At 36.6% G+C, this 20,853-nt stretch overlaps 1 protein-coding gene across 10 annotated transcripts in view; it reads right to left on the bottom strand.

The window, feature by feature from the left end:
- Positions 1 to 20,853, bottom strand: part of LOC143232474 (phospholipid-transporting ATPase IF-like) — a 113,014-nt gene that overhangs the window by 51,406 nt on the left and 40,755 nt on the right. For all 10 annotated transcript variants that reach the window (XR_013017557.1, XM_076467991.1, XM_076467993.1 and 7 more), the window contains exons 9-12: positions 19,665 to 19,803; positions 11,505 to 11,586; positions 9,861 to 9,976; positions 7,647 to 7,808 (exon numbers count right to left, since the gene is read on the bottom strand). Coding sequence is in view for 9 of the 10 variants with exons in the window: in XM_076467991.1 (XP_076324106.1) it covers positions 7,647 to 7,808; positions 9,861 to 9,976; positions 11,505 to 11,586; positions 19,665 to 19,803 (499 nt within the window). In the remaining variant the exon portion in view is untranslated. The remainder of the gene's footprint in view (positions 1 to 7,646; positions 7,809 to 9,860; positions 9,977 to 11,504; positions 11,587 to 19,664; positions 19,804 to 20,853) is intronic.

Consider the following 20,853-nt stretch of genomic DNA (forward strand, 5'->3'; position numbering starts at 1 on the left):
GTAACCCGCCAGGAAGACTAACAGGTAAGTATAAAACCACCGTCAGTCACCTGAAGTTGGTCTTTCCAGTCCTGGTTCGGGTTATGAGTCAATATGGCCAGTACTAAAAGTTAAGTAGTAAAAGTGTGAAATGATATGCAGCAAAAGTATAATAACAACTTCGCCAGGATGACTAACGAGTAGTTCAAGCGGATAGTTCAAACAGGAGCGTTAGTCACCTGAAGTTGGCCTTTCCAGTCCTGGTGTCAAGTTATTTAATGTTCTGGCCATTGTCCAATGTCAAATTGAAGGAGAGAGATTAAAACTGTAAAAAGGAACCACAATTAAAAGGTGTAATGAATAAATATGCAACACTTAAATGAGATTAAAAGGTTAATGGCCATTAAAAATTAAAAACATTATCAAGGTGGACAGAGTCACCATCACCAATAACTCTGTCCAATGTTACAGATTGACCCTGGGAAAAAATATGTTTAAAATATTGCCGTCGTTGAGAATTGTAACGATGGCAAGAAAGTAAACGTGGCTGATAGTGATTTGAGTGTTACACAAACTACACATTGGTGCATCAGTTCCAGATAAAAGAAAATGATGAGTTAAAAACTGTGACCAATGCGTAGCCTAGTGAGAACAACTTCCTCCTTCGAACTTTACGGAAGCTAGATGGCCAAAGTCCAATTTTGGGTTTGATTTGAAAAGTTTGTTGTCACGTTGCTCATTCCAAGTGGACTGCCAGCTGGCACGGAGCCGAGCCTTGAAGACAACACCATATTCCATGTACGGAATAGGCATAGGAGTGATGGTGCTGAAGCAGACATATTTAGCTGCCATGTCTGCAAGCTCGTTCCTGCGAATACCAACATGGCCTGGTATCCAGAAAAACTGGATTGAAGTAGCTGCTAATGAGAAATGGGCCAGTCGGTTTCGAATATCAGCGAGAATAGGATGTGAGCTAACGTGTAGCGATTCCAAGGCAAGTATAGAACTAACTGAATCAGTATAAATAGTGCAGTTGGAGTACTGCTCAGCTGCAATATGATCCAGGGCAAGAGATATGGCATACAGTTCAGCAGTGAACACAGAAGCTGTAGAAGGGATTCTGCACGCAACTACTGACCCATAGCAAACCATAGCAGAGCCCACTGAATTACCTGATTTGGAACCATCTGTATAAATGGGAACTGAATGATTGTTTGAAAGATATTCATTGAATAAAAGACAGTACTTCCAATCTGGAGTATCTGCCTTTTTTAGGTGACTGAAAGAAAGGTCACATTTTGGGGCTGTAATAAGCCATGGTGGGATGGGCCGACCTGTGGAATCTGCAATGTTATTCAAGGACAGACCCAATTCATCCAATTGCTCCTGGATGCGAAGGCCAAACGGAGCAATGACAGATCGTCTGTTCTGAAACAGTACTGCCCACCGAGGAAGGAAAACACATTTCCAGGTGGGATGCTTTGGTAAGGAATGAAGTTTCGAAGTATATTGTAAAGATAGTTGCAAACGGCAAAGGTGTAGAGAAGGTTCATGAGATTCAATGTATATACTTTGAACTGGAGAGGTACGGAAAGCCCCAGTGCAGAGTCGAAGTCCTTGGTGATGAACGGGGTCCAGCATCTTTAAGGCCGAGGGTCTGGCAGAGCCATAGACCACTGATCCATAATCGAGTTTCGATCTAATAAGAGCACGATATACCTTTAACATTGAACAGCGATCTGCCCCCCAACTGGAAGAAAGAGAGAACACGGAGGATGTTCAGTGCTCTTGTGCATTTGACCAAAGCTGCTTTAAGTGTGGTATAAAGGTCAGTTTACGATCAAAGATAAGCCCCAAGAACTTGGTCTCCGGGACCACTGGCAGCAAAACTTCACCAATATGAAGTTCAGGATCAGGGTGAATACCCCGTCGACAGCAAAAGTGTAGGCATACAGTTTTGGAGAGAGAGAAATTGAAGTCGTTCGCCAGAGTCCACTTCCATTACACAATTGAGGCGGTTTGTAGTTGCCGCTCAATATATCTCATGTTTGATGACTGACATGAGATGTGAAAGTCGTCGACATACAGCCCATTTGCAACAGTGAGAGGGAGTTGTTCAGTGATGGCATTTATCTTTATACTGAAGAGTGTAACACTCAATACACAGCCTTGAGGGACTCCAAGTTCCTGTACAAAAGAACGGGAAAGTATCGAACCCACACGAACATGGAATCTCCTGTCCATTAAAAATTTTTTAATAAACATGGGTAGATGGCCACGTAACCCATATGTATGGAGGTCTCGCAAAACGCCATACCTCCATGTTGTGTCGTAAGCCTTCTCTATGTCAAAGAATATTGATACAAGATGTTGGCGGTTGAGAAAGGCTTCTCTGATAGATGTTTCAAGACGAATTAGGTGGTCTGTGGTGGAGTGCTGTCGACAGAACCCACACTGGGTGGGCGAGAGGAGGTTGTTTGATTCAAGGAACCAAACAAGACGAGCATTAACCATCCTTTCTAAGCTCGTCAAAACAATTGGACGGTAGTTTGAAGGAATCTTGGAATCTTTCCCTGGCTTAGAGAAAGGTAAAATAATAGCCTGGCGCCAGGTATCAAGAAAAACATTCTCCTGCCAGGTCCGGTTGAAAACAATCAGAAGGACATCAGGAGAAGCAGGAGATAGATGGTGCAGCATGTCATAATGAATATCATCAGGTCCAACAGACGTACTGGCAGACCGATGAAGGGCCATTTTTAGTTCCACCAGGGTAAAGGGACAATTATAGTCAAAGAAACAGTCAGTTCGAAAGGAAAGAGGTGATCGCTCTGCCTAAGTCTTGATGGCCAGGAAGGTGGAGGAACAAGCAGAAGTGCTAGATACCCGGCAAAAGCTTTCACCTAGAGTGTTAGCGATGTTCCGAACATCAGTCACCTCCTGACCATCAGAGAGTAAGATCGAGAGGGGGATAGAATTGTAGTGTCCATTAACCTTTCAAATCCTGTCCCATATGATCTTGGAACTGGTGGTAGAAGATATACTGGTTGTGAACTTAATCCAAGATTCCTTCTGGCTTTGATGTCTCACCCACCTAGCATGTGCATGGGCCCGTTGGAAAGCAACCCGGTTTGAAAGTGTGGGATATCTACGAAAAGTATCCCAGGCCCGCTTTTGAGCCTTCCGTGCTAAGTGGCAAGCAAGATTCCACCACGGACGAGGATATCGTGGAAAACGTGTCGAGGTTTTAGGAATACACTGAGCAGCTGCATGTGTAATACAGTCAGTTACCGCTGCTACACAGTCGTCTATTGATGGCTGATTTACGATGGCAGGATCAAGTTCTGCAAGAGCAGTGAAAGTGGACCAGTCTGCCTGATCCAGCTTCCACCGGGGCACACGGGTAGGGTGGCATCGACCACGACCAGTCTCTCTCAAAAGGATCGGAAAATGATCACTGCCTAGTGGATTACTGTCAACCCTCCATGAAAAATGGGAGAATAATGAAGGGGAGCAAACTGAGAGATCAATAGTGGTAAAGGACTGACTAGGTGCATGAAAGTAAGTGGAAGAACCAGTATTGAAAAGAGAAAGATTGTGATCAGAGAGCATCCGCTCTACAGATCGGCCCCTCCCATCAATAATAGCACTTCCCAGAGGGATGATGTCCATTAAAATCCCTAGGATTAGAAATGGAGATGGCAATTGTTCAACGAGAGCATCAAGATCTGATTGATCATATGTCTTTCCAGGGGACAGGTACAGAGAACAAACAGTGATGGTATGACCCAAGGAAACACGGATGGCTATAGCCTCCAAGGGTGTGTTGAGTGACAAAGACAGGGTGGGCGCGTGTTGATCAACCAACAGTGCCACCCTCCATGTACTCGACCATCACACAAACTGTCATTTCTGTACAGAGAAAACTGCCGAATGGAGAGAGTATCAGCAGTTTTGAGAAATGTTTCTTGTAAAGAAAGACAAACAGGATGGTAGGAAGCAATCAGCGTTTCGATATCATCCAGATTAGAACGTAAACCTCGACAGTTCCATTGTATCAAGGTGGCCATTTTTAAGAACGGGTAGGTGAAGTGGCTGGAGAACCCTTCGGTTTACGACCACGTCTTTTTTCTTTACTGTCTTTAGTCGGAGGAGATCTATCAACCTCCATGGATCCTGCTCTGTGTCGGGTGGGCAGGTTTTTGTTATTGGAAGGGGAATCCAGTGACTGAGGACGCGAACGAATAATTGTTTTGTCTCATGTGGTGGGAGAAAAAGATGTATCAGAAGAAATGCCTGTATTTGAAACTGAAGGACGAGGATCTTGAGGTTTGTTGGAAGGTATGGGAGGAACAGAGATAGATGTGGAAGTCGATTCATCAACCTTTTTAACCACGGAGGTCAAAAGGCTTTTCATTTGTTTTGAAAACGATTGTCTTGGAGGCACAGAGAGATCTGTCTGCACTCCCACTGTAGTTGTGGAATGAAGTGTAGCAGCATATGTCCGAGATGGAGTTGTGGACAGCAATTTCCGAGCCTCAGGATAACTAATGTTATGTGTCGTTTTCAAACGCTGCATCTCTTTTTCCTCCAACCATTTTGGGCAAGAATGAAAGTAAGAGGGTGAGAACCATTGCAGTTTACGCAATGTGGGTTCATGTCACAGTCATAGGCATCGTGGTCCTTGCCTCCACAACGAGCACATGTCAGGGAACCACGACAGGATGTCTTTGAGTGGCGAATCTCTGACATTGGAAACATCAAGAGGGTTTGGTATGTATGGCGAACCCTGCAAATGAGATAACCTGCCTTGATGGTGGCAGGTGCACGTGGTGAAGTAGATGTTAAAGCGAGGGTATTTGTTGGCAGTGTAACTCCATCTTTGCAGTGGAGATGCCTCACTCCAGAAACTCCTTGAGTGGAGAGACCAGCGAGAATCTCTGACTCGGGAGCGTTCCTCAAATCCCTTTCAACAATAACTCCTCGTGAAGAATTCAAGGTAGCATGGGGTGTAACCTCAATGGGTATATCCCCAATTGCCTTTGAATTCAAGAGGAGTTCACTGTGTTGGGATGTGGATGTTTCAACCAATATGTCACCAGATCAAAGTTTCTTTACTGATTTTGGAGAGCCAGCAAGTCCCTCTAGTCCCTTTTGAATAAAAAAAGGGGACATTTGCCCTAAAGGTTTTCGAAAGAGAATGTAATATAAGAAAATGAGGTGCGTGTGTTACTGATGTTGAAGATTGCTGTTCTGAGTATTCAAGACGTGGTCGCTACCCATTGACTGTTTTTTACAATTTTATTTAAATTTTTTAGAGAATCCATTGGAAAAGAAAAATTTCGGTACCCACTGACCCCACCCACCATGGAGCCCTACAAGGGGCGCACTACAAAGTCACGCAAGGACAATGCAGCAACGCCAGGGTTTCGTGAGCACTATACCCAAACACCAGCATCAGGCACAATGTCCACAACACCCGTTGAGAACTTCCAACACTGGTACTTGGTTGACTCTAGCCCAAGTGGACCAGCCGATTGACCCAATGGGGGCCACCCAAAGGCCGCCCGTCTACAGGAATTCGAGGCCAAAGTGGTGTGTTAGGGTTGGACCCCTCAACCACCAGGATCCTCTCCTCCCCTTCACGGGTCGCCACGCACGGCAAACACGTGGGTGGATGTTTAGATCCCAGAGAAGGTAACCAGATAGAACAGAACCTTCCCTGGGAGGTCCCCTCACCACGTACAGAAATCCACACCGAGGGACTGTTGTATAAAATACAATGTGCTTCTGAATTTAAATTTACAACCTTATATACATGGGTTTAAAAATCAGGTCATATGTAACTAGAATGCAGGTATAGTAACAAGGTAATTCTTAACTATTGATCTGAGGGAAGGCAGGCAACCAGCAACACCAACAAACAAAGGGTTTTATTTGACTCTTTTGAACTAAATAATGACATTTATTGTCACTTTTATAACATACCTACAATTAAAAGTATCATACTTATTCAATATCATTGTATCTTGAATTGAAGACAATTTGATTTACAACGAAACATGTTAAATAGTCAGTTCAATGTACCTTAATAAACAAGTTGTAAGTTGACATGCATGAACATTTTACCTGTATTTATCAGAAACTGAATTTTAAATTAACACTCCCCTATCATTATAAAAATAAAATTTTCAATTGTTGAAAATGTAAACAGATATCCCTCTTCATTAATTTTCTCTGTCAATACTTTATCAGTTTTGCTACTATTTCAGGAAAATGATTCCACCAATTATATGAAGTTTTCTTTTTCTCCAAACATACACTAAAATACATAAATCACACCATTTTAATAAGTTTATAACAAACATTCTTAAACATTAGATAAAAATATTAAATGTTTTATGGTATAAGTGATTAAAAAAAATATGATATGAGATTTAAGACTACCTCAAAGAAGATGTTTTGCTTATCAAACATCATGTAACTACCCATCAATGTGATGAGTACAGTTAATCAAATACACTCTTTTTACTTATAAAGACTGTAATGCCTTGTTTAATCAGTTGGGTATCCTTACTATGTGACTGATTTACTATTATATATTTAATACTGATGTCTGTTGCAGTTGAATATATATTTAGTAATGCACGTAACTAATACTGTTAAATTGGTATTGCAAAATTCCTGCCTATCCACTAAAGTTGTAGAATATTCTTGAGTGTAAGAATCAACAATGTACTATGTGTGTACGTAAATACTAGAGAATGCCAGTTTTGTTGTTACTCGAAATTTCTAGAACCTCACCTAACGTTTATAAACCTATGTGCAAAGAGACAGTAAATGTTGTTGGTTTGCTACAATAAATATACTATACACCTTGGAAGCTATAACTGTGATTAACAATTATTAATTGGGAAACTACAGATACTTCATCAGGAATGTTTATAGATTTCAAACATCACAAAACTGTTTAACTTCAGCAGATTAACATTCAATATTAGTATTTTTACAAAGACATTACACAATTTCAGCATTGACAAACTTGTGTGTGATCAGAAAAGCTTACTTATATCAACTCAGAATTAATTCACTCATCGTGAACTGTTAATAAAATATTTAACTCCTAGCCAGATAGAAGACTCAATATTATTTGTAAAACTTTTGTATATAAATCATTATCTGTAATAACTATTCATAATAACCATTATTATAAATTATATTATTGTTTGTGTATTAAAATACACTTGTGTTAAGAAAACAAACTGTGTGTACCAATCTTACTGGCAAACATCATAAATCTGATACATCACAACATTTAATTAATTTCTAAATTTAAATTGCAATTGAACTCAGTGTCAGGCTATTTCAAATTATAACATGTAACAGCCATTTCACATAAAATATTTCTATCTTATTCTGAACGTCACTAAACTTGTATATATACAAAACCTCTGTAATTTCACTAATAAATACACAATAAGTAGGCCCTAACTATTTCATATATACGAGTTCTTTAGAATACTTATTTTAAGATTTATTTTTTTCCAATATAGATAACATTGGAATAGCATTTATGTTGTAAAAAAATCCTACATGGCTGGTCTAGCTATCCTTTTAACTATATCTGTGTTTGCTCTTTTACATAGGAAAATGAATATCATACTACACACCAAATAACGTAAAACTGGTTCAGGAGCACTACGGAATGATTCAGCAACTTTACAAAGCATGCCACCATGCTCAGTGTACTTAACACCACTGATTGAGCAGTGACGAAAAATCATGTCGTTTTCTGTTAAAGTTCCTGTTTTGTCGGTGAATAAATACTGTACCTATAAACAACAAGAAAAAAATTGAATGAAGTAATGTATTCATACTTTTGTAAAACTTTGTTCCTGTAATATTACTAGCCTTTTATTCATATTTTAACAAAATAAATTTTATATGATTAGTTAAAAACAAATAATTTCTTGTTTCTCAATAAGAGTTACCAAAAAGGATGAACTTGTATTGTTTATTAAATTAGTAGGTAAAAATAAAGTAGTAGTATCAAATCTTGAAAAACATTTAAAAAAGATCTGTCTTAGTTCTGAGTGTCTCGATAATAAATTACCAAGTGACTTGAACATGTGGCAACCAATATACGTAATCAAAAAATCAGATAAATATTTCTAACAACATACTACACTATTGAAAATACCAAAGCACAACTGGCATCAAACATTTGTTTTTATCCATTTAACTAAATATTTTAAAGAGAAAACAATCTGTGAGCTTTTGTAGTTTTTGCCCACACTATTCAAGCAGTAAGGGGACCATAAAATAGAATACTGACCATTTGTTAATCTCCACAAAAAATTGTGTACAAAAGGAGAGAACTTACTCTCCTGTGTTAAAAAATCACACCATAGCACAAAAATATACAAATGATGCTCAGTGACTAAGAAACAGTGAAATGACAGGGCTGTTAACTCTATACAACACACAGTGCTACAGATCAATATATTGTTGCATGGTTGTTTTGGCTTGCAAAAAACACACAATAACTTTCTACAGGTTATGTAACTTCTGCAACTAAAACACCTTATTTTCATATGCAATATTTGTAAAAATTTGCAACTTGAAAATTTTGAAATTATTTCGTAGTGATATGTTTAATAAAATTACAGTCTTATTTTTGATGTAGATTTTAATACTGATTAATTTTTATTTTAAAAACTAAATTTTATTTCTGTTTTTATCTGAAAAACCACTAGGCTTATGTTCACGAGTATACAATAAAATTTACTTTTTTTAAAACTGTTGATCAGACAGCTTATTTTTAATAAAGATAAGTTTTAAATTCACTTACATACATGTATGTTTCTTATCCTTATTTCTTGTGATTTCTTTGCTCATTGCAACAGTTACTTAGGCCTAAATCAACAAGCTTCATATTTGAACATAGTCATTTAAATGAAGTGTAAAATGATAGAGCAACATTTAAAAATAATCTGGACAAACTGTAGTGGAAGTTGTTCACAAACATCTTTTCTTCTAGCAGCAACTCATCAAGTAAAGCTTTCAATACTTTTCCAGTTTTGTCAAACTGGAAGTTTTATTGGCATCTACAGTTGCAGAGAACATAAAAGGAAAGTAGCCTATAACTTTTGAAGGGGTTAAATATAAGGAATTGCATTACATCATGGTAACAGAATTTAAGAAATTTTTTAGCTAAAAATCATTAAAACTACATTTGTATTGAAGCTATATGGAAATAACTGCACTCTTTTACTCAAAGGTATAATTACTTTATTCCTACAAGTGCATATTATACTTAGAAAAACTTCATAAACGATAAGAATTTTAAAAGCAGCAAGATGAAATTAACCAAAAATCAAAATCTGTGATTTTTATTAATATAATGTTAATTTTGAAGTTGAATAAATTCCAATTCCAAAGTTTACTTTTTTAATATCTGGAAAACACAACAAGAAATTGATTTTATACAATTGTTTTAATTGCGCAGTGCAGTATTGCTATCAAGCTGGATTGCATCCAATCAGATGTGAACAAGGTAAAAAAAAATTTTAAGAATGCATAGAAGGTTTTCTATTAAATCAAGCTGTGAAATTAAGAGTTGCTATCCAAAATGCAGAACATATTTAGTGTTCTGTAATTAAGAAACACATCACATTTAATCCATGTTGTTAGAATACATCAAAAGTCAACAAAATTTACAACAATAAAGAAAAATAGACCATCATACCTCAAGTAGCACTATATAATAATTCAGGAAACAATTTATAGCCACCACGATGCAGTTTACAATGGATTAAGTGAGCTATTTCAAATACAAAGTAACAGTAATAGTCACAAAAGTTTTCATTACAAAATATCCTTACTTGACCAAGTTCTTCATTTAGGTCTGAGCTATTGCACTTTGCACATTCATTTGAATTTTCATCATATAATTCACCATCCCATGCAAGAAACATAACACCAAAAAACTTCACCATTTCTGAAAGTAAGTAAAATATTACATCTTTAAATTGTGTTTCATATTTAATGTATTTACATTTATATACACAATAAATATTAAGTTAGAATATAAAACTTTTTTTAAATCCTAAAAGAAATTAAGTATCAATCTTTTATTGACCATTATATTCAATTTAATTCTACTGACTGACAACCTCGACGAATGGATTTAAGCATTCATTAATATAATAAGTGCAATTTATTTATAACAGTTACTTCTTTAACAAAAAATAGAGAGAAATAATGAGTACAAATCGGAGTTAAATACCATTCTAAGTACACCATGATGAAGACATAAAATTTACTCTTCTGCTATAGCCTCAGCCAATTCACGTGAGTTTGTAACTATCAAAGTTTATACACTATAACTTTCAATTCGTATTGTGGAACTTAAAGAAATTTTACACGCTTTCAATAAATGTTATACATCTTTTGTACAAAAAAATCAGATATTTTAATTAACATTTTTTATTAAAGATTTGTCCATGAATAAACAGTGTTCACTGCTCCAAGCACAAAGTGATTTTCAATGTAAGATTAAAATTACTTTTATCTGAAATTTGCAAGATTTGGGTAATTTCTAAAAAACTCCTAAATAAATATCAAACATGTTTTCCAGTAAGATTTTATATTTAATATGTTATTTTCTCTACACTATTTCATTACTTATTCACTCAATTTGAATGACCTGGCAACCTCAAAAAAGTCTTTAAAAATTCAGCTGAACTCATTAATGTGAATACTGTGAGAAAAAAAAGTGAAATACACAATGCTATGTTGATGAAATAACATAATATGACACATCATTTAACAGGTTAATATTTGGGTTTTTTACTGGTTAAAGTAAAACAGTGTAAGTTATCAGAGAGAACTACTGACAAGTTGTAAAAGTAATGGTGTGACAAGTGGGTCTGATTTTTTAGTTAATGGCTCCATAAACAAATAAGATTGAAGGCTAAAAGAATTATACCTTGTTTTAGTGATATCAGTATTGTAATGAGTAATTTACATTAAATTACGTATTTCTCAGAGGGGTGTTACAAATAAATTATGAGAAGAGGGAAGACATGGAAAATAAATATCAATTCTCACACTAATAGAGATTGAAAATTAAAAAAAAAATTCCTTATAAAATCAAAACTTGAAATGTACATAGTAGTAAAAGTTGATTCATTAACTATGCTTTGATGTTGTTTTTTTTCTAAAAACAATGATAATAAAGTAGTTTAATTAAATTTTTGATGTAAGTTTCTTAAAGATTATGACTTTGACCTACCCCTATTGAAAGGGTTAGCAAAAGTTCATTATTAATCATACAGAAATTATAAATATAACTATCAAACAAGAATTTATTACTTTCTTTTACACCTTGTATTGCCATGCAAATGGTTTAATACAATTACTATAAATATTTGATGGCACAAACCTCAGTAACAATAGGGTTAAGTATAATGCTCCCACTAAATATACTTATGAATCAAAAACACAAAATTAAAACTTTCACTTACCAATTGTTACATATAAAGAAATTGGTATTATGTAGTTAAACAAAACTAGAAATGCAAGGAAATCAGAAAAAACTTCTCTTACCTACAAGACAAAAAGAAGACAAAAATCAGTGTAGATTATCATTAAAAGATGAAAAACAAAATTATTACAAAATCAATAAGCTTTTTCTCACTTATAACTTTTGTTTGGTGATAAATTAAAAACATATAATAAAACAAGATTACAACTAACATTTTAAAAACTATAAAAATACAATTTAAAATTACTGCTGTATTGATGAGGACATTATATTCAAAATAGAAATCATGTCCTTTAAATTCATTACATTTATTTTTTCTACAACTCCACACAAAATATATTCTAAGAATACAACAAAAATGTTGATAGGTTCTATAAAAAAAAGAACAGTTTTTATACTTTTCTGAGCATATGACTGAAAAAAGTGATTATTTATCTTCAAAACATTAATAAAGTGAAAACAGCTTCAAGAGAAATCATAAAAGAATACTGGTTATTCTTATTGGAAATGTTTTTCACTTTTACTTAGTTTGAAAATTACCTTTAGAAAAAAAACAATGAAATTAAATATTCTTTTCATTGTATGAATTATTCAGTATTTATCATAACATACAACTATGGAAATAATTATGAGAAGTAGTGAAGGGCATAAAAGGTAAATACTTGTACAGTGACATTTATTTAATGTAATAATATCAAAGTACAGTCAAGTCTCAAGAGCTTACACCAAGACTCACCACCATCCAACCATTCAGAGTATTGTCCTAGTATAAACCCTGTTAAAGTAAAGGCAGTTATGCTAAGCCAAGCAGTAGTAATTTTAATCCACTGATGGATCCAAACACTAAAATAGTGAATGACAAGTGAGAAGAGCTAAAACTGACTGTTCAAGGATATCCCATGCAAAAAAGATTCCACATTTCAATTAGACTATTAAAACAGTTAGTAAAATTGGGGTTTTTTAATTATAAAAATGGTCAAGTGATGCCACATATTGCAGGGTTGGTTCTTTACAAAACGAATGATAGTCAAGTATGGATCTTGCCAGTGATTTGCTGTAAAAAGAAATATGAATCTTACTTCAAGAATAATAAGATAATGCTTATCTTAAAAACTACTGCTGAGGTTGAAATGGGTATAACTGAAGATATGTGCATCTTAAAGATGAATTTAAGTTCAAATTTTTTGTCAACAATCAATACTAGTGAGACTGATTTATCATGCCATTCCATCAGGAACATAAATAATAAGATTGGGGTTCATATTCCAGTAATAAGGATAAAAGAATACTTTGACAACAAAGAAGCAAATGGAACACTCACAACCATGACCTGACCTGCACAATGTCCAAGTGTGGATGTTCTTCAAGGTGTATAAGTACATTTATATTTAAGTGTTTCTACTATTATTTCCATTGCTGCAAGTTGTGATGAGATTGTGTTTTACATTTTTTTCTATTAATTATAACAACTGTTATGATTTTAAATTATTATGTATATCAATTAACAATTTAATTACACACAGGATAATCTAAGTTTAGAGGAAACCTCATGAAAATGCAGATACCATATGAAAGTAGAAATCATGCTATTAATACAAACACAAATGCCAAGAAAAGAAAGAAATGAGAAGCTAAGCAACAAAATGAAATACACAATTATACAAAGTTGGTTAGTTGGTTGATTTAGTGTTTTATAACACAAAGCAGCTAGGCTATCTGCACCAATGTTCAGTAAAAAGGTAAAAGTAAATTCAGTAAAATTCATAAAAGGAAATTAAGGCAAAACAAAACAAAGTTAAAAAATAAATAAATAAATAGATAGCATAAAACCAATGTTTACATCTAGTCTACAACGTCAAGAGAAAAACTACAGTAATTCAAGTTGTAAAGGACTTTCTGTAGCGTGACTAGAATAATTATACCTTGCCAGGAAGACTAACATGTAAGTACAAAAACCACCGTCAGTCACCTGAAGTTGGCCTTTCCAGTCCTGGCTTCAAGTTACTTATTGTTGCAGTCAGTTTTTAATTTCAAATTGAACTAGATGAACTGTGATTTTTAAAAGGGAGCCATGTCAAAGAGGGGTAAAGTATAAATTAAAAAACTTAAATGTCATTAAAAAGATTAATGGCCTTTAAAAAACTAAAAACTTTATCAAGATGGACAGTGTCACCTTCACCAATGACACTGTCTAATGTTATGGACAAACCTTGGGACCAAACAGTATTTAAATGGTGCCGTCGTTGAGAGGCAAGAAAGTAAAATGTGGCTTATAGTGATCTAAGTGTTATACAAACTACGCACAGGTGCATCAGTTCCAGATAAAGAAAAACGATGAGTTAAAAAACTGTGTCCAATGCGTAGTCCAGTCAGAACAACTTCCTCCTTCTGATCCTTATGGAAGCAAGATGGTCAAAATCCAATATAGGGTTTTATTTGGAAAAGCTTGTTTTTGCGTTACTCACTACAAGTCGACTGCTAGCTAGCACAGAGCTGAGCCTTGAATACAGGACCATAGTCCATGTATGGGACAGGCACAGCAGTGATAGTGCCAGTGCAGATAGATTTAGCTGCTGTGTCAGCGAGCTCGTTCACGCAAATACCAACGTGGCCTGGTAACCAGAAAAACTGGATAGAAGTAGATGTTAAAGAGAAATTGGCCAGTCAGTTTTGAATATTGGTAAGAACAGGGTGTGAACCAATGTGAGGCAATTCCAGGGCCAGTAGAGAACAAAGCGTGTCAGTATAAATCGTGCAGTTCAAGTTTTGCTTAGCTTCTATGTGATCCAGGGCAAGAGATATGGCATACAGTTCAGCAGTGAACACAATACCTGTAGAGGGGGATTCTGCATGCAACCATCGAACCACATCAAATCATGGCAGAGCCCACACAGTCACCTGATTTTGAACCATTAATATAAATAAAAATGGAAGGATGGTACGAAAGATGTTCAGCAAATAGCAGAGAGTATTTCCAATCAGGAGTGTTTACTTTTTTCAGATGACTTAAATATAGGTCACAACTGGGAGTTGTAGGAAGCCGTGGTGGGATGGGCTGACCAGTGGATACAGCAATGTTATCCAAGGACAGACCAATTCATCTAACTGGGCCTGGAAACGAAGGCCAAAAGGAGCAATGGCAGATCATTTGGTCTGAAAAAGCATGGTCCATTGAGGAAGGAAAACACAACCCCAGGTGGGATGCTTTGGTAAGGTATGAAGTTTCAAAGCATATAGTAAAGACAGTTGCAAACAGCAGAGGTGTAAAGAAGGTTCATGAGACTATGTATATGCTCTGAACTGGAGAAGTACGGAAAGCCCTAATGCAGAGCCAAAGTCCTTGATGATAAATAGGGTCTAGCATCTTTAAGGCCAATGGATTGGCAGAGCTATAGACTAGTGATCCTTAGTTGAGTTTTAATCAAATAAGAGCATGATATATCTTTAGCATAGAATGTCGATCCGCTCCCCAAGTGGTGGTAGAGAGGACACGGAGGATGTTCAATGCTCTTATATATTTGACCTGTAGTTGCTTGATGTGTGGTATAAAGGTTAGCTTATGGTCAAAGATAAGCCCCAAGAACTTAGTCTCAGAGACCACAGGCAGCACAACTTACCCACTACGGAGTTCAAGATCAGGGTGAATACCTCGTTGGTGGAAAAAGTGCATGCAAATGATTTTAGAGAGAGAGAAGGTAAAGCCATTTGCTGTGGTCCACTTCAGTAAACAATTGAAGGCATTCTGTAGCTGCCACTCAATATACCTCATGTTCGACAACTGACATGAGATGTGAAAGTCGTTGACATAGAGCCTGTTTGCAACAGTAAGAGGGAGTTGTTCAGTGATGGCACTAATATTTATAGTGTCAAATGTGACACTCAGAACACAGCCCTGAGGAGCTCCAAGTTCCTGCAGAAAAGAACGGGAAAGTGTCAAACCCACACAAACTCTGAATCTCCTGTCCATTAAAATTTTTTTTAAAATGGGCAAAGGGCCACATAACCCATATATATGGAGGTCTCATAAAATGTCATACCTCCACGTTGTAACACAAGCCTTCTCAATGTCAAAGAATATTGATACAAGATGTTGTCATTTGAGAAAGGCTTCTCTGATTGACGTTTCAAGTCCAATAAGATAGTCCATGGTGGAGCACTGTTGTCGGAACCCACACTGGGTGGGTGAGAGGAGGTTGTTTGATTTGAGGAAACAAACAAGGTTAGCATTAACCATCCTCTTTAAGGTCTAACAGAGACAGCTGGTCAAAGCAATTAGACAGTAGCTTGAAGGAATCTTGAAATCCCTCCCAGGCTTGGAGAAAGGCAGGACAATTGCCTGATGTCAGGCATCAGGAAAAACATTCTCTTGCCAGATCTGATTAAAAACAACCAGAAGAATAGCTAGAGAAGCAGGTGAAAGATGGCCTCAGCATCTCATAGTGTATACTATCAGGTCCAACTGATGTACTGCCAGAACAGTGAAGGGCCAGTTTGAGTTCCACCAGTGTAAAGGGACGATTATAGTCACAGAGACAATCAGCTCAAAAGGAAAGAGGTGATTGCTTTGCCCAAGCCTTGATGGCTAAAAAGGTGGAAGAAGAGGCAGATACTCGGCAAAAGCTTTCACCTAGGGTATCGGCAATGCTCTGGGTATCAGTTATTTCCTGGCCATCAGAGAGCAAGATTGAGAGGAGGACAGAGTATTATTGCCCACTAACCTTGAATCTTGTCCCAAATGACTTTGGAACTGGTGGTAGAGGATATGCTGGTTGTGAACTTAATCCAAGATTCTTTCTGGCTTTGATGTCTTACCTATCAAGCATGCACACGGGCCGCTGGAAAGCGATGCAGTTCGAGAGTGTGAGATATCTATGGAAAGTATCGCAGGCTCGTTTTTGAGCTTTCCCTGCCATGTGGCAGACAGGATTCCACCATGGACGAGGATATAATGGAAAATGTGTCGAGGTGTTTTAGGAATACACTAAGCAGCTGCTTGTACAACACAGTCAGTTACTGCTGCCACACAGTCGTCTATTGATGGCTTAAAGACAATGGCAGGATCAAGTTCTGCAAGAGCAGTGAAAGAAGGCCAGTTTGTCTGAACCAGCTTCCACCAGGGCACGTGGGTCAGGTGGCATCAACCACGGCCAGTCTCTCTCAAGATTATAGGAAAATGATCACTGCCTCATGGATTATTGTCAACCCTCCAAAAAATATGGTAAAATAATGAAGGGGAGCAAACTGAGAGATCAATAGCAGTAAAGGACTGACTAGGTGCATGGAAACAAGTAGATAAACCTGTATTGAAAAGAGAAAGGTTGTGATCAGAGAGCATATGGTCTACAGAGCGATTCTTCCCATCAATATCAGCACTTCCCCAGAGGGGATGATGTCCATTGATGTCCCCCAAGATTAAAAAGGGACACAGCAACTATTCAATGAGAACATCAAGGTCTGATTGATCATAGGTCTCTCCAGGCAACAGGCAGAGAGAACAAACAATGATGGTATGACCCAAGGAAGCATGGATGGCTATAGTCTCCAAAGGTGTGTCGAGTGCCAAAGACAGGGTGGGCACATGCTGATAAACCAACAGTGCCAACCCTTCATGCACTTGTCCATCACACAGCTTGTCATTTCTGTACAAAGAAATCTGCTGAAAGGTGACTGTTTTAGCAGGTTTCAGAAATGTTTCCTGTAAGGACAGACTTACAGGATGGTAGGAAGCAACCAGTGTTTTGATGTCATCCAGATTAGAACGTAAACCTCGATAGTTCCATTGCATCAGAGTGGCCATTTTTATTTATGTGTAGGTGAATTGGGTGGAGAACCCTTCTGTTTACAACCACGTCTTTTTACCTTACTGTCCTCATTCAAGGGAGGTCTATCAACCTCCATGGATCCTGCCCTGAGTCAATTGGGCATGTCTTTGCTGTTGGAAAGGGATACCAGTGACTGAGGACGTGAACAAATGATTGTTTTTCATCTTGGGATGGGAGAAGAAGATGTATCTCAGGAAATCCCTGTACCTGGAACCAAAGGATGTGGATCTTGGGGTTTGTTGGAATGTGTGTAAGGGACAGAGATAGGTGTTGAAGTTTATATATGTAAAAATGGCTCGTATGGGTTGAGAAACTTTTTATGTAGAGGAGCTAACAACGTTTCGACCTGTTTATACATATATATGTATATATATTCAAACATCTAAGCACGCCCTCTATATTCCTACACTCAGTTACACAACCCCCTTCAAGCGTGTGGTCAGCTATAGGTCAGTTACATCTTTCTTTCTTTGTGAACCTGACGATGACTGAAGAAGATCGAAACATTGTTCGCTCCTCTACATAAGAATTTTCTCAACCCAAACGAGCCATTTTTACACACATTTTCTCTACAAGTGGGTTTTCTCGTTATTACTGATCAGGTGTTGAAGTTGATTCATCAACCTTTTTAAACATGGAGGTCAAGAGACTTTTTATTTGTTTTAAGAACAATTCTATTTGAGGCACAGAGAGATCTGTCAGCACTCCCACTGTAGTTGTGGAAATGAAGTGCAGCAGCATACATCTGAGATGAGGTGGTGGTCAGCAATTTTGAGCATTAGGATAAGTAATGTTATGAATCATTTTCAAATGCTGGACCTGTTTTTCTTCCAACCATTTTGAGCAAGAACGAAAGTAAAATGGGTAAGAGCTATTGCAATTGATGCAATGAGGGTCCGTTTCACACTTGTTGGCATCATGGTCCTTGCCACTGCAACGAGCATGCGTCAAGGAATCACTACATGACATCTTCGAGTAACCGAACTGCTGACACTGGCAACAGAGAGGGTTTGGAATGTATGGCCATACATTGCAATTAAGATAATCTGCTTTAATGGTGACAGATGGACTTGGTGATGTGAATGTTAAAATGAGGACATTGGTCAGCATCATAATTCCATCTTTGTGAGTGGATATATGCCTCACTGCAGAAACTCCTTAGGTGGAGAAACCAGAGGATCTCTGACTCTGGGATGTTCTTCAAATCCCTCTCAACAATAACTCCTCATGATGAATTCAAAGTAGCATGAGGTGTAACTTCAATAGGTATATCTCCAATTGCCTTTGAATGCAAGAGGAGTTCAGTGTGTTGAGAATGGATGTTTCCACCAATATGTCACCAGGTTGAAGCTTCTTTACTGACTTTGGAGAGCCAGCAAGTCCCTCTAGTCCCTTCTGAATGAAAAAGGGAGACATCTGCCCTAAAGGCTTGTCTGAAATAAAATGAGGTATAACAGGTAGTACAGATGGTGAGGATTGCTGCTCAGAATCTTGAAATGTGTTTTTTTACCTATAGACTGGTTTTTTTATTAATTTATTAAAATTTTTAATTGAAGTATCCATAATAAAGAGGGAAATTTTGGTGCCCACTGACCCCACCCACCATGGAGCCCTACAAGGGGATGCACTACAACATCAAACAAGGACACTGCAGCAATGCTAGGGTTTCATGAGCACTATACCCAACCACCAGCATCAGATACAATGTCCATAACACCAGTGTTGAGAACATCCAACACTGGTACTTAGTTGACCCTAGCCCAAGTGGACCAGCTAATTGACCCAAGGGTGGCCACCCCAAGGCCACCCGTCTACAGGAATTCAAGGCAAAAATAGTGTGTTAGAGTTGGACCTCTCAACCACCAGGATCCTGTCCTCCCCTTCATGGGTTGCCATGCATGGCAAACACGTGGGTGGATGTTTAGATCCCAGAGGAAGTCAAACTAAAAGAACAGAACTTTCCCTGGGAAATCCTCTCACCACATACAGGAATCCACACTGAAGAGGTTCATGAAATGTTTAAGTCAAAACTACCAAAATTTTATTAGCTATGAATTATATACAAATTTTGAAACATCAATATCTTAATTCAAATATGATGAAAAAAAAACTTACAAGAGTTAACAAGATTTTATCTATAGTTTATTTATTTCCATGGTTTTAACATGATTTTCCATTATCATTAAACTCAAAACATATTTTTAAACTACTATTCATTTTTAAAGATCCATTAGAAATCCCTCTAGGTAGTATATTATCCATCTGTTTTACATTATCAAAATAAATCAACATTCTAAAATTTGATTTATGGAACTTACATTTATATTTAACTTGGATGACAGATACCATGAGACCCCTAAAACAGGATCTCTTATATAGAAGTACTTCAATCCTGTTGCAACAGAAACTTCAATGACTAGTAATATTAAGAAAAACAACAGGAATTTATTCATGGACCTGAAAATAAAATAAAATAATTTATTATGTCTTATACTTCAAAAAATATATTTAACCAAAGTTTCAATTTTAATAAATAATTTAACTTGAAATAATACTAATTTCATTTTGAGAAAAACTTAAAGAAGGGAAAATATACAGGGTGTTCGGAAAGTCACTGTGCAGTTTTGTAATCATATGTCTATTCATTCTATTTCAAGCCAGCAACTGATAGCGGTGTTTAGAAACAAAATAAGAAGGATCCAAGCCTGTATTGATGTCAACGGGGGTCACTTGCAACATTGTTTATAATTGTCATTCATATTTACCTCCTGTATTTTTTTGAAACATGTCTGTTAATAAATATATAAGTGCACAGTGACTTTCCAAACACCCTGTACAAATTTAACCATGTTATGTTTGATAATACATCCATTATGACTCTTACAGACAAGAACCAAACTAACAATACAGCATGTGATGGAAAAGCAAAATGTTCATGACAAATAAGAAAGAAAAAACAGGAACAAGTAAGTAATCATGTTCACAAATGTTTGCTTTCTTAAAAATTACATACAAAAAACAAGAAACAAAACACTAGGATACTTACTACACAAACAGCAAGTAATTTAAAGTACAGGATGAAAAAAGAAAGGTCCTCAGACTTACCACTAAGACACCTGGGGCAAGATTGAAGAGACAGAGAAGTAAAATTTTGTGTAAGTTACTCATACAAACCACAAGTAAAATTTACTTTGTAATGCTTTGAAACAAAATAAATTGACACTTAAGCACAAAAATAATGCATGTATGTATTACATGAATATATTATGCATCCAAAAATATGTTAGAAAAGTATAAGGACTGCTATGAGTTAAAACTCAATAAATGATTTAGTTTTAAAATATAAATCAGACATGTTCATAAGCAAAACCAATTCATAGTGAAACATGTACCACAGCTGGTTATGTGAAGTGTATGATTTTTCATGAGCACCTCAAGCTTGCCTTAAAATATTTCCAGGGAAGAATTTTATTACTTGTATGCAAAATAAACTGATTCAAGTCAAGT

This window comes from Tachypleus tridentatus, chromosome 11, assembly GCF_004210375.1.
Source record: "Tachypleus tridentatus isolate NWPU-2018 chromosome 11, ASM421037v1, whole genome shotgun sequence".
In the NCBI taxonomy this organism is placed as follows: domain Eukaryota; kingdom Metazoa; phylum Arthropoda; class Merostomata; order Xiphosura; family Limulidae; genus Tachypleus; species Tachypleus tridentatus.